The sequence below is a fragment of the Hippocampus guttulatus genome, chromosome 23 (assembly GCF_054856545.1).
Source record: "Hippocampus guttulatus isolate MCC_2025c chromosome 23, RoL_Hgut_1.0, whole genome shotgun sequence".
Lineage (NCBI taxonomy): Eukaryota > Metazoa > Chordata > Actinopteri > Syngnathiformes > Syngnathidae > Hippocampus > Hippocampus guttulatus.
The window spans coordinates 2,709,025-2,725,816 of NC_141283.1; the positions used below are offsets into that span (position 1 = coordinate 2,709,025).

Here is a 16,792-nt window from a genome sequence, read left to right on the forward strand (position 1 = left end):
CCGCGCTCAAAAACGTACCCAGAGGTAAAACACTGCGACGTAGGTGTCAGCGGCGCGTGCGCTCATTGGCTTGCGCATATCCTACGACCCGCCCACTTCGGTTGCCAGATCTCGTGACAAGCAGTCAAAGTAGAAGAGACGGCGGCCACGAACTGACCCTGGCACCGGTGCCAAGCTCCTGCTGACACCGTGACGTGTTGCGTGGTACCGCGAGTGGAAGTTGGCCATGGAAACCAGACAACAAGGTCAGTCAGTGTCTCCTCATATGCGCACTTTAAAAGCTTGTTTGAGTTTAGAGACCACCCCCACACGCACCCACACTATTTTTAATGGACCTACTCGGGCTAGTAGCTTAAACGAACCACATTGTCCACGCGTACGGCACCAAAGATCAAAGTGGTGTACCCACGATTAAATGTTCTTCCCAAAAAGTAACCAAATGTTAAATTTGATAGATTTGGCCTCCTTCGACTTGTAAATAGTGTTTAGTTAAACCGAATGCAGGTGAAATTGATTTGACTTAATCACTTGCGACAACATGACGTCATACTTCACTGACCGGAAATGACTGACTGACAACAAATTTAGTAACGGTGTCAACAATGCTTAAGTGACAAAACAAAATAAACATTCTAAATCATCAAATGAGCTTGGGGAGATTGTCCAGTATTCCTAAGGTCCCTTTAAAATAAAGATAAATGTCTTTCACATTTGACACATGACAAAGAGTGTGATTGACACTGCTGTCAAATTTGAATGATTAATGAAATGAGGCTTAAAAATTGTGAACAAACTCACCATTCTCTATGCTTTTGAGCACTGGGTGTGTTTATGCTGAATGATGTGAAACCACATCCACTCAACTGTCAATCAAATTTCATTTCTTCAACTTAGAATAAGCGATGGTACTTGGTCTCGTGCGAGCACCCACTGCTGACAACGAAGCACTCTAAAGTGGCCATGTCAGTTGGACTATCCGAAAATATACATTTTTGGACTTTAGGCATAGCTAGCTATTTAAATGTTTATTTGGTTCAAAAATATTTATGTACTACAAATAATAAACTATATATTTTTATTCATTTATCAAAGCCAGCACCTTACATTGACGGGCAATACAGTCAAATGCCGGACAATGAACCTGTGTATCCTCTAACCACCTGTTGCTATTCGCCCAACAGAATAATAGCGTTGTGTTTAGCTAAACGGTCCCAGATTTCACTCTGAGGATGTTTTTAAATTGCAACAAGATACTGTAAGTTGTGACATTTTTGTTTGTTGATGTGCTGTGAGGTCACACAAAACTGGATGGACAGGTTTATTACGTACCCTCTGCCATTGAGTGTATGAGCATTTCCTTGTTTAACCCCTCACTGTAAATTGCTGGTGTCGATAACCGAACCGGAGCAATTGGATAGTTTTTTTTTATCATCATCAATCGCTGTCGCTGTACTTCGTATTGGTGTGATCTAAGTCAGTTGGAAGCAAGACGCAGTTTGTTGATCCAGTTAGGTAATTGCATTCCACTTAGAAGTGACTCCCTGTTTGGTGGCAAACAGTCCGTCACCAAGTTGTGAACCGCAGCTTTCGAAAACTTTCCGCACGCCAACATGAATGGAATTTTTTTTTTTTTTTTTTAAATTGGATTAGAATATGCACACTTTGGTCTTGCACTCTGGTTGCCGTATGACCATCCGCCCGGGCCTCTTATTTAGTTTCAACACATGACCCAGATGGAAATCTTGTGATCAGAGAGGTATTCAAGGCCACAAAAAAAAAAAAGAAAATGCAGCGAGGGGCGTGAGACAAACAAGTGCCCTGTGCACGTTTCACAGTACCACAGTAGAGTGTTCCCATGTGGCCTTTTCAAATTAAAGACAAGCATTTGTTCCTTGACTTAGGAGTATTATAATGTGGGACTTTTTCGAGTTTAGGAGGCATTGGCTATTGATCCGTTGTTGTTTTTTTTCCTTCCTTCCTAAAAAGTCCTGCGAATTTGCTGGTCTTTGTACTTTGGAAGTAGTTAATTCAAGCGCTTTCATTTTCTGGAAGTGCTCGCGAGGAATTCTCACAAAGTTGACATTTGTGCTTCTGCATACCCGATGCACTTCCTTTCCTGCGGCGCAAATGTGGAAGTCGACATTTCAACACGAAACTCGGTGGAAACTGCCAAACCAACAATTCTTGCAGATTAAATGGCTCAAAGGATTGTAGATTTTTTATTTTTTTTTCCCAGCTGCATCTTTCCTTTTGGTAGTTCCTAGGGAAAATGTAAGATTTCCTTCAAAACAAGAGTGATTGATCTTTGTAATGCCCATTATCTCCACAACTTCCAACTTTTTTTTTCTCTCTGTGCTTGTGTGGGTTTTGTTTCGCATCGTTTTGTGGCGACTTCGACTGTCACAGTCGTGATGTTTGTGTGTGTGCGCGCGAGTATTGAGAAGTATCGCTAACGTTGGTCCTCTTACCCTGTGATGCATCAAGATGGAGCACATCTCTCAGGTACATTGTTTGGAAGTAGCATTGTGTGTGTAGGTGTGTTGTAGGACGCCCGATGTCATGTGATCATTTATTTTTGTCATAACGGATCTGCTTTTACTGACCATCAGCTCCATGCATGAATTATGACTCGTTTTAATCATTTTTTTTTCTGCCACTGAGGTTCCGGTGAGGCCCGAAATATCCGTGTTAAAACCAAATATCTATATTGTCGAAGGAGGAGAGAAATGTGAAACGCGTCAACATTCAGCGGTTGATGTGGGACTCAACATGGAGCTAAACCGAGGCACCAATGATTCTAGAACCACAAAGTCCCAGTGCCAAATTAATTTGCCACACAGCCGCTTGGAGGCAACTCGTGTGTGTGTGTGTGTGTGTGTGTGTGTGTGTGTGTGTGTGTGTGTGTGTGTGTGTGTGTGTGTGTGTGTGTGTTAGCTACATAATCCATCTCTGTTAATCTGGATTACAGACTGCCACACATTATGTAACCATTTGTCATCCAAACACTTTGAAACACCAAAAATATTCTCGATGACAGCAATGTGAAGACCTGTAGGGGGGAAAAAAAAAACGTGAATGGAAATTGCTCTTATCTCATTTCTGGGTTAAAACTCACCCCCATAGATGGCCGACTTTTGGAGCATTCGCCTTCGGTGTCACATGAACGTATGACGACCGCGTGTGCCCGGCAGGTTTTCTTGACTCTGAGCCGCTGAGGGAAGCGGACGAACACGCGACGTCGGACGTCAACCTCAGCAACTCCATCATGACGGAGGAAGAGAGAGAGGAGATCCAATTGGAGTTAACCAGAGTACTAAAACACGCACGCACAAATACAATCTTGCATTGTGGGTCAACCCGGGGGCGTGCTTCGCCATATTTATTTGGATAGTAAACGTCTGGTTGATTTATTATTATTATTATTTTTTTGTCCTGGCACAGCTGGAGGATGAGATCAGCACACTGAAGCAGGTGCTGGCATCCAAAGAGAAGCGGCACGGCGAGCTGAAGCACAAACTGGGCATCACTCCTCTCGGCGAGCTGCGCGGCAACTTGAGTCGAGGCTGGCTCGATATGCAGAGCTCCACCGCGTAAGCGCAAACGGACACCGATGCACGACTCCAAAATTTCGGCCCTACCCGGTGTTGTTTTTCTTTTGTAACGTGCCGTGTTTGTATTACACTCTAGTCAAAGGCGGACTTGTCCATCTATCAACACGGACGGCTGTTTTATTGACGCACATGCGCACATTTATATATCTCCTCATCAATAATGAAGCACAGTGACCACACGGGTTTCGGGTGACACGGGCGCTTACGAACGCAATGCTAATCGTCTCACATCCCAAGATGTAGATCAGGGGTGTCAAACTCATTTTTAAGATAAGATAAGATATCATTTATTTGTCCCACACTGGGGAAATTTATGTTGTTTCCCTTGCAGCGCCGTTATGACTGAAACCTCATAAAGAAATCAAGAATTACGGTTTATACACGTATTGAAGAATCAATACAATGCTTATAGATGCCACAAGATGGCAGTCAAGCACTACTTTTGTCTAAATGAAGACCCCACACTCCCAAGTATATTTCCTTGGCACCAATATGCCACAAGATTAAAGCTGTTGCACTACTTTTTATTGGTGGGTGGGGGGAGGGATGGGAGGAAACTCCCTCCAGCCCCCCCGAAAAAAAATCTGTGAATGCCAAAGCGGGAATATGCGGGTGTTCACTGTGTCATCTTCTCTGGGGGTTTACAGGTACAAGAGAACGTCCGAGACTTTGAGCTCGGCGGGACAAAAGACCACGGCGGCCCTCAGCACGCTCGGCAGTGCCATCAACAGGAAGTTTGGAGACATGAGGTGCCCCGCAACACTTTCACGTACCTCATATTCCGTCACACTCACTGAACAGTGAGCACTTGATTCGGTTTGCCATTTCTCCGCCTGTCGGCAGTTATCTTTTATCTTAACACGTCGCTCCAGCTCCCGCTCTCCGCCCACCCCGTGACCGTATTTGTTGACAGCTCTGAACTTTTGTGTCAGTCTTTGCCCCAACTCGAAATACGTACGCCAGAAGCAGAGAGTGTTGGGGGGGATAAAATCCAAAACGTCACCCTGTCCTCTTACTTGTAGTTTGTTTGAGACGGGTCTTGTGATCGAAAATATTGCTCCTGATACCTCAACGGACACTCATTCCAATGAGTTCCTAAATGCATGCTCAGTGGACGAAGACAGAGGTGGTCACCTTCGTCCCAAAAATAACCGTGTGACTGAAGCACATGTGCTAAACTACAACCCGTTAAGCTAACGGTGCTAATTTGGCTTCAAGGTCATCACGCACCCATGTCACAGACCCCCCCCCCCCCCCCACCCCCCAGTTAAAATGGCTCTTTGACTTCTCCAGCTGGCAGTGACACTGGATTGATTTTTAATTCACCGTTTGCATCTTGGCATTCGCGTGTTAAGCTAATGTGCTGAGCTAATAGCCAGGCTAGCATGAAACGCATGTTAGCGTTAGCATGTACAGTACTGAATCGGGGCCAGTGGTTATCGGCCTGTCTCACGTCTCGATCTGATAAAAGAAACAATGTTGTTCATACAGCATGGCCGGTCTACAGTTACTATTTCCTAGGAGGTACGTGTACGCGTGTGCATGTGTGATTACAAGGCATGCCTCTTTAGTTATTGTCTTGTGTGCGGTGTATTGTTTTTATTTTTATTTTTATTTTTTGGGCCTGACGCGTGTGGGAGATTCAAGGATAATTCATACTTAATCACCATTAACCAGAAACGCAGCACGTAATTAGTGATTCACGGCAAAATAACTGTGGTCACAAGTGAACGATTACATTGAAAACTCTGTGTGCGCATTTGTCGATTCCAGCATGTGGTGAGCTTCTTCCTGCTGTGCTCAGCTTAAATTCTGCTTTGTTGTCACTTTGTCTTTGTGTTTTCCAAGCCTCCATTTCTCATGTGATTTTTTTTTTTAACCTTTTCACACGAGCATATTTCAAACCAATTTAGTGTTGTAGCGCAGAACTGTTCAATGAAACACTCACGTTTTATCTCCCCCACCCCGCGTGCTCCCAAGGTCCAACTCCATAGGGTAAGAACCTGAAGCCGCTTCATTTACATTGTTTTATGTCTTAGACAATGCTCGTTTCCTTGATCAGAAAAATGTTCCCAAACGCGGCTGCAAAGGCATTTCAATTCATTTCAATGGCGAGACACTCCTTCCTTCCTTTTTTTTTTTTTGAATGTGCGTGTTTGTATATTTTTGCCCCACTTGTGCGTCTACGTGTCTGTGTGCTAACCGCTAACACTGATGTGAGCTCAGCTAATCATTAACTCCTCTCCTTGCGGACAGCTACTCCATCTCGCACTCTATGAGCATGCCTGCCATGAGGTAATTGTTTGAATATCTAGTATGTTACCATTTGTCAGAAACGGAATAAGCTATCAAGTCCTATCGAGTAGAAATGATGACTGTACAAAGTCAACACAAGTTACCTTTGTCTGAGCATATTAGTGTTTGTCCCAGCGCCACATACTCGCAACGGTAGTTTTAGCATTGATGCTAGTGCTAATAATAATAATAATAATAGATTTTATTTATAAGCGCCTTTCAAGACACCCAAGGACACTTTACAATAACAAAAAACACAAAACAATACTAATGATACGAGGGGTGTCCTGCCTGGTCCACCAGTAGTGGACGTTGCTTGCTTGGCGATCAGGGGGTCACCATGGCAACGGGAGATGCTGTTTTTGTTGTTGTTTGTTCATATTTAATTTGTATGAGAACCACATGCCAGTAGTCTGAACGGTAGCTTTAGCGTGATGGTTGTGCTAATGACACGAGAGGCTGGTCAACTGATATTGTAGACCACTAAAAATTTGGTATGAACATGGATGCAGTGTAGCACATATGACATTTTAGTATCAAATTATTACATATGGTTGCTTTAAAATGAAGCAGCATTTGTTGCTATGTGGTGAGGAGAGAGAAAAAAAGATTTTTCTTTTCCTTTCCAGAAACTCTCCCAGCTTCCGGTCTTTTGAGGAGAAAGTTGAGAGTACCGTTTCGAACATCAAGGTACAGTATGTACAAAAAACACAATTATACAGTCTGAAAAACAACCTCGTGTTTTCAACCCATCTGTCATCTTACAAGAGCGTGCTAGCTTCATGCTAGCATAAGGCATACCGCCATCGGCAAGCCCAAGGACGTTAGAAATAAAGTCATCAGGTAGACCATGTAAAATCTTGTTTAATATAGTTTTCCCCTCCTCCTACATGCTTTCACCTCATTAAAGCAGAATTTTAAATCACACTGGAAACATTTGTATTTAAAAAAAAAAAAAAAAAGCTCTTCTTTTGAGGCAGCTGTATGCGCTGAGTGTTCCTGTATTATTTGTTTTCGCTACATTTAATAAACCACCGATAACTTCCTCGGCGACTGAATTTTTTCTTTTTCTTCTTTGCGTTCCCAAGACTAAAGTCGGAAGTCCTGGGGCAGGAGGAAGCTTCGAGGACGTCCTCTCCTCCACGGCGAAGGCCAGCTCACAGGACACGCCCACTCACAACTTGACGGACACGCCCGAGAGGATGGAGTAGGAAACGGTTTTCATGTTTGCGTCAATACTCCTCCCCTCTCAACGACATGAGTGCTCGCCTCCTTACTTTTTCCAGTTCACTTCCTATTGAACGGAAACAATAAACGATGATCATGCAATATTTATCGGCTGCTAGTATGAACGTTTTGAAATATCGCTGTATATTTTGACTAACTTTGGAAACTGCATATGGCGAATTTAACCCAATAAGATGGGACAAATATAGCCGTGACCGGAGTTCTTTATTATTTGACAGCAAGACACACATTTTGAACATCAATTTTGAGGAATTTATAAATGGGTGTTCGGGCCAAGCTAAAAGGAAAACAAATAAGTACACTGCGAGACTTAGTCGTAGTTTTCTAATTGACACAAAATCCATTTTGGAATGGTGGATGTTTATTTTATTTTATTTTTTGAGTCTCCAAGGGCCCATGTGCAGTTGATTTTGAGCATTTTCTGCTCCTGTATTGTCATGGAAGGTTTTGAAAGGATTTCACATGACTGCCACGATGAGACACAGAATCTAATTCAGCTCTCGGGCTAATCAAATAATATTGAAGGAGAAGGCAAGTTGTACACAATCGTCTTGGGCAACTTAAAACCTCCAATTTGAAAGTGATACCCAATACATGTATATTTATTCTAGTTCTACAACAAGAACTCTTGGCTCGATAAAGGTAATGTTGGACGTTATGTAACAATGTTTTTTTTTTTAACCTGTTAACAAACCCACAATCCAGTTTTCAGCCTGCTTGATATCTCTAGATTTCATTTTGTCATGGTTGGAACACAATGACGGTCTCCTATATGTTGATCTGAAATCAAGTACATCTCAAGTCCCGTTTTTTTGATAATAAAACATTATTCAAAGACAACAACTGATCATGGAGCGTTGTTTTCCCAGACGAGTGTTCATTTGACGTTGCAGCCTGTTGATGCTGTGACTTGTAGAAAACTTGTAGTAAAACGTTGTGGTCATGATGCGTGTGAAGGTGATTCCAAGTTGCCAGAGTTATTTGCTTCGGTTAAGCGACTCCTCCTCCTCTCGTCATTCAAAGCACTGACCAGCTGGAGCACGTCGGGATGCTGGAAACAACCTGCAAAATCACAAAATGATTGCGACAATCATATTTCCTCAACTTTCCAAGCCATGCAAAATTGCTGAGAAAGCAAAACTATGAGAAATGTTTAGCAGATGAACAATCTATGGGGGAAATGTACCCCAAATGAATGTCGGGCTCACCCTGAGTGGAGTCAAAAAACTCCTGTAGTCTCCCTGGCGTTCCCTCCAGCTCTTCGTACTCGTGCGCCTGCAGGATCATTTCCAGGCGGTCAAATTCTTTCACCAGCTTGGCTTCCGCGCTGCTCTGGTGCTCGTATTCCTAAACACCCCCCCCCCCCCCCATAATATGTACCGGTATATTAAATATGTATAGTCATTTTATTCTGCCAAATAGCCTAAAACAAAAATCTGGATTAATTGGGCTCTAGTGAGGGCTGAGCCAGTAAAACATTCAAACTTTACCTCCCACAGTGCATATATCTCCTGCCCGAGGTGATCTGGCGTGAGACTCGATAGCTGCTTCATGGCTGCCTGAAGGAAAATACTTTTTAATCAACAAAAACACACATCAGTAGAGCGCTGCTGCTCACTCAACCTCCTCCCGCCGGTGTTTCTCCGCTTTGCTGATGTTGTCGGACGGCGCAATATCTCCCACGATGCACTCGGCCATGTCATGAACCAGAGCTAACTTGATACACCTGAGGAAAAGAGGAGACTAATATTGATAGCTCGCTCAAAGAAGACAAAAAGTGCAAATGAACCCACTTGTCCTTATCCACTTTAGGGTCTGTGATGACCAGAGACATCAGGGCCATGCGGTACATGTGGTCCGACACACTTTCTGGGTCCTGTACCTTACTGTACACCCAGCCCGTCCGTGGTATCCTCTCCAGGAAAGACAATAACATTTTAACAGTTGTTTGTCATTTATTAATTCAGCGTGACAAAATCAAAAAATAATTCAATTAAATAGACGGCACTCACAAGGCATTCCGATCATGAAACATTAATTCGAGCAGCTGGTTGTAACAGATTTTGCTCTAACAAATCTGTGAGTGGAAAAATGTTGATATCGTTTAGGGCCAGCGTCCTGTCCCAGTCAAGACTAATTTGAAATCTGATTGGTTAAAGAAACTGTTCATTTCTTAACAGTAACATAAGTCTGCGCTGTAGTACTGATTAAGGGCGTTTTGGGAAGATTAGATTGATAAAGCTGCCACTTAAACGGAATATATGTCTTGATAACACAGTATTAGTCGGATCTTAAATAATCTATTTCAAATCAATACTTTTATTCAAGTATATCATTTTATTAAGAGTCATAACATTTCTGAGGTTGTGGCAGAAACTCAAAGCACAATAAATATGATTAAAACAACTATTCCCGCATGGTTGAAGTAATACAAACGCATTGCGACAATTGTTGTTGAACAAATATTACATTTAGAATTATTAGTGTCTTACTTTAAGATGACCGATTAGTTTTAAAAATTGGAGCAATTTCATTGCGTCTGTAGGGGCCGCCATGTCTTTTTCTTCTTCTACGCTCCACGCGCAGAGCACAGAACGAATGGAAAGCAGTGGAACGGACCACGCCGTCCACACTATGAAAAGTAAGCATAACCGTGGGATTGAATTTAAAAAATAAACATCTCGCTTGTTTTTAAAAACGTGTATCTAAAACAAAACCAAATTGCATTTATTTCACGTTTCATTTGTTCAGCATACGTCAACAAATATGATACATTGTGTTTGACTTTAACGGCAGTAAAGAGGAAACAGGCACTCTAACTAACCGGAGAAGAAGAAGAAGAATGCTCACCAATGAAGTCGAGCAAGCGGGGTATTTGAAAACGTAAACTCGTCTTTTCCTGCTCGCGTTTTCAACCCCTCGAACATTTTCCGTCATGCCGGGCAAACTGCCGAGACTCAAGCAAAGAGTCAAATCCAAGATGAAGACTAACATTAACGTGAGGCCGGGGTCGGAAGCAATGGTAAGCCGCCGTTTGTGACCGCTTCAGTGGGCTAATGGCTAGCTTGCTAAGGCAACCGTGTTCGCAGATGGAGCTCCTCGCTGTGCTTTTCCTCAACAATTTGGCCCAAGAAGCAAAAGCCAAAGCGTTTGAGGAGAGATCCGCAACGATTCGGGCCCACCACGTCAAAGCAGTCGCCAAGGTAATTCCGCAAACGGTAGAAATACTCTGTCTTTATCTAAGCAAAAGTATAGATATGTGTGCAACAAGGCTGTAAAAAGTACTGATTCTACTCGTTTAGTTAAGAAGTACAGACTCGGAAATGTACAAAAAGGAAAATGAATGTTTACTGTTGTCAGTGAACGCTTTGATAACCTGACAAAGAAATGACCAGGAAATAAGTGTACAGTACAAGCAAGAAGGCCATCCAATAAATATACGCACAAATTGAAATGCAATGTGATGATTGGGACATTTGATGAATTAGATACTGTGCACACTGCACTGTTGTACATACATGTACTGCATGTTCCTTGTACCGCCCTAACAAATCATCCCATGTCTTTATTTTTTAATACAAATAAATAAATCTTGCACCCCGGCATGGATGTTAATTCACATTCACTTTATTTCTTCAGAGGGTGCTGAAAAATGCCAGAGGATGAAGACCATGTTTTTATGATCATCATTTCGCCCACCGCGAAGTCCTTTATTTTTTTCCGTCTGTTTATCTAATGGTGCTTCACTTCGATTTTCTCAATTCAAATGATCTGTTCCTTCCCTTTTGCTTCAACTTTGTGTATATTCTTAATAATAAATCCACTGAATATTCTTCAATGGCTCAACTCATCTGTTTTCTGTTGTGTATTTTGTTCGAATACGTAATATTTTCTGGTGATGTGTTTGATGTCCAGCTGGAATTTATAAGAGTATTTTTCATTTCTGGGGGTGTTTGAAAGTCGCCTTTTTAGCCGTACTGTCAAATCATAAAGTACTGTTTTTCTTCTTCTTTATTTTCCTAATGTAGTGCAGTATTGTATATTGTCATATAATAAGAAAACCTTTGTCTCACAATGGAGAAATTCGAAATTTACAGCACCAACATTGAAAAATATAGTTTTCCCTATTATTTATCTTGTAAATGTCAACTCTCTCCTAATACTCCAACCTTTTGAGGAATAGCATGTCTCATATTGACTAATTGTGTACATATGCAACTGGCCTTCATTTTTGTAATATAAATAAATAGAAACAATATTCTCTTGTATTACAATTTTTTTCTGATAATACTGTGATTCTTAGAATTATATTCACTCAATCTGTTGGCTCAATGAAAGTGTAGAGCATCGTCTGCTCCTGTATGTCCTTAAATTGTGCCTTGTGTTGACAGTGGAGAGCTGGAGTGTCTGTCGAGCCTCCGCGCCAACACTACATCATCATCACCAATCTGAAAGCGGCCTCCGTTGCAAGGTAAGTGACTTCCCCCCCAAAAAGTGCATTTCAGTAATCCGGGCGAGGTCCGATGAAACATGGGTTTCAAAACGAGCATGTATGTTTTTCAATTCTGAAGGGAAGTCATCGTGCTTGTGGAAAACCCACGTAAACGCAAGGCGAGCAGAAATCACAGAGTTGAGATTCGAACACAGAACCGTAGAACTGTGAAGCAGCCGTACTGACCACTAGCCTTACTGTACGCCTGCAACTGTTTCTTCAGTGTCAGATCAGTTTGAAAGGCCGTTTGATAAACTGCAGTGCTGTCCTGCTTGTTAACATTTCATTTCGTTTGTGTGTCCACGCCACTCGTACTTACAGATTTAAGCATGTGCATTAAATGCATGTCTCCACAAGGTGGTGCTGTTGAACAAATTATGCGTTTGGTTATGAGGATTGAAGTCAGGTGATTTATTTTTATTATTATTGCGCTATTTTTAGTTTATTGGTTTAAATCTTGAGGAAAATGTCCAATTTCAAGTTGACACACAACAATCTCAAAATACATGAACTAAACTAACAATGAAAGATTCAAACATGTATTTAGTGGTATTTATATTTAGTTTTTGTGTGTGATTAACTTTAAATAGCATTAAATAAAAAGTAGTAAATGATTTCCCAATGAATTTAACTTCATTGGACAAAATAATTATAATAAAATTAGATGGGGTATACATTTGCATATTACTGCATTAAAGTGTAGAAAGTGATTTGAACATTCAATATAGAACTCAGATTTTCCTTTATTTTATCTCCGACTTTAACTATTCTTGAGATCAAGCCTACCTGCAGACAAACTATCATAGAGACTGTAGGGGGTGTTTTTTCATCTCCACGACCTCAGTAATTTAGTTTCCTTACTGTGTGGCCTAGGACCATATAGGCTGTCGAAAAACGGACACATTCATGCGCGAGCAACGTATCGGGAGGAGAATTAAGAGCGACACTTTCTCAGGGTGTTTAAGGAGAGACAGGCTTGATGGGCTAACCCAGTCAAAATAACAGAATGACAAGCGAAGTAGCTGAGTGCTCCAAGTCTGAACTATACGCTATGTGATCTATGTGGTGTATTTACAGTACAGGCATATATGATCGGGCCACAGACAGACAGACAGGCAGGGGACATTTTACACCTGCTATCACACCTACCTCTGTGCTCTAAGTGCTGTGTGTGCAGTGCAATATATAAGGTTTAGTGTTTTGTGTGTGTGTGTGTGTGTGTGTGTGTGTGTGTGTGTGTGTGTGTGTGTGTGTGTGTGTGTGTGTGTGTGTGTGTGTGTGTGTGTTTTAAACCACGTGGAAGTGGAAAAATGGAGAGAAATAATCTGCGTTCGAAATTGTTCTATAAATTGTGTTTGGGATCATAGCTGTTTGTATGAAAATGTGAAACGAGCTCCAAATGTTTTTAAATAGTCTTTGTTGCAATGTATTGGCAACATTGCACATTGGTTTCGAAATCAAGACAATGATTCAAAACATTTGTGTCTTAAATTTGAGTTCAACTATTGAAATAAACTAGGCTCCGCGCTATATTCCCATTTATTGAAATGCACCTGTAGATGCTTCAGTCGCAGCACAAATTTAAAGTGACTTGGAAAAACAAAAGTATTTTCAAAAGATCTTACAAGATGCGGGCTTCTTGTGGTTTCAGGCTTCCTCTCTACAGAAAATCCACGGTATTACGAATCCCGACCTCCCGCAAATAGTCGTTCGCATCTTTCACCACCTTGAGGCCCGTGTGTCCTGTATTTAGCTTTATTGTGCGGGATTAGTTATGACTTTAATCAGGCTCCATTAGGCACCCTTATCGGCAGCCATCATGCTTCAACTGCTTTCCATCTGTCATCGCTGCAATGTTTCAAAACGGGCGTCTACGTTAAATGTATGTCAAGGGTGTCTGCTCGGTTGGGGGTGGGGGGGGGGGGGTGGTGCCTGTGTCACGCCTGCAGGAGCCAGGAATGACCTCACTGTGGCTGTGGTGACTATCATCCAGCACATGGCATCAGCGCCTATCGAGTGACATGCCTCGCTAAGGCGCCCGCTAAACCATGAATAATGCCGATGCATCACCGCTATGATGACATCCCAAATTTTGAAGGTGATATTCTGGACGTGGCGCAAACAGATTTTGGGAACATGATGACGACAACGCGTATTCTGGGTCACATGCGGTCCGTAGGCTCGGACGCGATGGAGCGTGGCTCGGTATGCCTTCAGTAAACCAAGAAACAGGGCAGGAAGTCTTAGGAAGCTAGAAACTCTGCAGAAGTGAGTTGAGGAGCTTCATTGAGCCAGAATTAGTGTTTTGCCTTCATTTTGTGGCTTGTTGGTGCAAAGGAACTATGTCGGAAAGACATGAGGAGCTTCATTTCGACAAAGGTAGTGCTTTCAGAGGGGTGTCAATTCTTAAAATTGAGCATATCGATAGTTTGACCTGTAACTGTGTTTAACTCAATAATTTCAAACTTCAGATTCAGAAAATATACATCGTTGATCAAGAAAAATAACGGAGTCTAGTAGCACTAAACAGCGACTTATTTTAGTGTCTTACAATTTGGATATAAAATAATCTGACGTAAAAACCCACACTCACCACAATATTATTTATTCTTGATATCAATGTACTAATGAGAGCCCTTATTGGTTTAGCTGCAGGGGTACATAGTGTATCTGTTCCTTGGCGCGGAGCGCTGATTTATTTGGAGGGCAGCGGGGGGTGGTGCGCAACGCTAAGCGACGCTAACCGGGTGTCTTCGGTGGCGTCATGTTTTGATTGCGTCCCATCAACCTGTCAAACGGAGTATTTACAGCCCCTGGATTTAGAACAACGCGGCGCTGCTATCATCTGGGTTCGACCCCCGCCGGGTTCTGTCGCCTCATGTTTGCTTCTTCTGATACATAATTCTTACTCGTCTTCAGTGTGCGTAACGCTAATATAATTAGCCACTTATGTCATTTGGACCCGATAGAAGCCATGTTGCATAAGAGCCCCAATTTTTGCAGGTGGGCATCGTTTCACTCGAAGGTATATTGCAGTACCTACGTTATAGTGCACTTTAACACTGCTGAGATGGAATCAGTGGGGGGAAAATGGTTTCTGTGAAACGTCAGCGTCCACTTATTTTATGCAATCTGCATAGCCGGCAAATCAGCAGTTCTATTTTGCCCTAGTAGCCAGCCATGTGAAAGGGCTTCTTGTTGGCCATTCCGTCAGTGAGGCTCAAGCTAGTTCATGTGACCGCATTGCCAGCATTCCTCCAACGTCGACTTCCAAAAGTGAATTTGAGACCGTATTTAAGGTGACACTGTCCCTGGCGCAGCTCTCACTACTTGAACCCGAGCCTGCGGCCCTGAAATGATTCAGTACGTAAACAACTGAAGGAAGAAGACTTTTTGGTCTTTCTGGTTGACCTTGCTTGAAAACAAACCATGAAGCAGCTGTCTTGTTTTTGGTCGGAAGCTGGTCTCGTGGTTGTAGGGATCTGTCGTTGTTAACTTTTCTGAAAAGCCGAGTCCTGAACCGTGAGTGGTGATGTCATCCTTGCCCAAAGCAGCGCACAGCAAAACCGTTATGTAAAACTACTCCCAATAATTCCCACTGACTTGCTTACAGCACCGATTCCGGGTCTAAATTTCAGCTCTGTATATTTTGACTATAAAAGAAATGCACGCAGTGTCACGGACTAATCATTAACTCATTCACTCCCAAAGACGCATTTAAACGTCTTTTCAGACTCTAGAATTGGCTGGTACTAAATGAGTTAACTATCCATTTAACATGCCCGCTTTAGTCTGCGAACGCTCTCGTGATCTCGTGCCTCTTTTGACAATCATGCCCCGACTGCCGGGCCTTGTCACAATTCTCCGGTGTGTCCAATTCCCCCGAGCTAAATGTGTGAGTAGCCACACGTCGTCACACCCGCTCCCCGCAATCCAAATTCAAATTGGTCATTCGTCACATGACAAGTAGCCTGCCCCCCTTTGCCGAGCAACACGCTCTAATCCGACGAGCTCAACCCCCGCCGTCCCCTCAGGACGCTGTTGTTTTGAAAGACAAGCCGAGGCGGGTCGTCTTTCAAAGAGGGGAAGTGTTTTCTATTTTAACGGAGAAGCCAGGCAGTCTCAAGACCCCTTCGCGGACCTCCTGGCTTTCCTTGATGGGGGGCGGGGAGCACTGCTCGTACTCATCGGCGGCGATTTGAGCTGCGCTCTGCTTCAATGGAGACATTTTGGACAGGTGTAGCGAGACGGACTGGCCTTGAGATGGTAGCTTGCAGCTTTCCAACTTTGTCGATGAAAGTGGACGAAACTTTCAGTTGTAACATTTAGCGGCCCACCGGTATGGCAAAGTTGTCTTATGGGTGAGGACAAAGAGATCTGGATATCAAACAAACACCCGCGTCTATTTCAAGGTGTGTCGCAGTGGCAACGAACACAAGCAGAGCGAGAGCGTGAGATTGACATGGGGGGGGCCTCGAACCGGCAAGGAGACGTTATGTCAGCCGTCCAGACCTCACACTCGACAGATGTTGTGGCCATTATCACATTGGCGCTGAAGATATGATACTTACTCGAATAGAGGCTGCGGAGTCTGCCTGGCACCAGCCTGGCACTCAATCTTTGACTTTGAGTGCTCACAGCTATATAAACTTGGATGTGGTTAGCATAGTTTATGAGGCCGCACGCCAATATCGATGCAAGTGCGTGTTTTTCCATGCCTTTTTGGTAAGCAAAGTCCTTCACCACCAAAATAACTACAGTACGGTAACACCCTTCAGATACACGTTTAATTTGTTCCCTGACCACGCTCATAAGTCAGGATCTCTGATCAGAAATCATCGTGCCTCATTGAAATGAATGGAACTGCCAATAATTGGTGCCAAAAACCAGCAAATATCTTTGTAATGTTTTTTTTTTGTCAGAGAAATACCACTCTCTAATATTGTACTTCAGTAGAACATATGAGATGTAATGAAAGTCATGTAACCAAACGGAATAGTTACACTTTAAATTGTGCCCTCTTTGAATCATCTCGCACCCCATGTATCGAATCAGCTTTTATTCGAGGGATGCGCACCCCAACCGGTGATGTATACTATGTGCGCGCACAAGCCTGTCAACATTTTTGTAACTTGAATAGTTTGGG

The 16,792-nt window shown here is 42.8% G+C and overlaps 3 protein-coding genes across 9 annotated transcripts; 2 read left to right on the forward strand and 1 right to left on the reverse strand.

Annotated features, from left to right (window-relative positions):
* Positions 1 to 103: 103 nt before the first annotated feature.
* On the forward strand, positions 104 to 8,235 carry LOC147185696 (tumor protein D53 homolog). 6 transcript variants are annotated; one of them, XM_086104312.1, is made up of 10 exons: positions 130 to 245; positions 2,485 to 2,502; positions 3,192 to 3,310; positions 3,442 to 3,590; positions 4,259 to 4,360; positions 5,592 to 5,606; positions 5,868 to 5,906; positions 6,536 to 6,596; positions 6,995 to 7,113; positions 8,178 to 8,235. In XM_086104312.1, the coding sequence occupies exons 1-10, from the start codon at positions 227 to 229 to the stop codon at positions 8,233 to 8,235; spliced, it is 699 nt and encodes a 232-aa protein (XP_085960438.1). In that variant the 5' UTR covers positions 130 to 226. The 6 variants fall into 6 exon arrangements, with proteins under 6 accessions (XP_085960435.1, XP_085960437.1, XP_085960438.1 ...); XM_086104306.1 differs by lacking the exon at positions 8,178 to 8,235 and having other exon boundaries at positions 6,995 to 7,237; XM_086104309.1 differs by lacking the exons at positions 2,485 to 2,502; positions 8,178 to 8,235 and having other exon boundaries at positions 104 to 245; positions 6,995 to 7,237.
* On the reverse strand, positions 7,342 to 9,709 carry LOC147185697 (5'-deoxynucleotidase HDDC2-like). 2 transcript variants are annotated; one of them, XM_086104314.1, is made up of 6 exons: positions 9,647 to 9,709; positions 8,948 to 9,069; positions 8,778 to 8,880; positions 8,645 to 8,713; positions 8,363 to 8,429; positions 7,342 to 8,216 (listed from the first exon to the last, which is right to left on the reverse strand). In XM_086104314.1, exons 1-6 carry the CDS (start codon positions 9,707 to 9,709, stop codon positions 8,095 to 8,097), a joined length of 546 nt encoding a protein of 181 aa, XP_085960440.1. In that variant the 3' UTR covers positions 7,342 to 8,094. The 2 variants fall into 2 exon arrangements, with proteins under 2 accessions (XP_085960440.1, XP_085960439.1); XM_086104313.1 differs by having other exon boundaries at positions 8,363 to 8,501.
* A 139-nt stretch (positions 9,710 to 9,848) lies between these two features.
* LOC147185698 (centromere protein W-like) lies at positions 9,849 to 10,992 on the forward strand. The gene is made up of 3 exons (XM_086104352.1): positions 9,849 to 10,176; positions 10,244 to 10,357; positions 10,794 to 10,992. The coding sequence occupies exons 1-3, from the start codon at positions 10,090 to 10,092 to the stop codon at positions 10,818 to 10,820; spliced, it is 228 nt and encodes a 75-aa protein (XP_085960478.1). The 5' UTR covers positions 9,849 to 10,089; the 3' UTR covers positions 10,821 to 10,992.
* Positions 10,993 to 16,792: the final 5,800 nt, after the last annotated feature.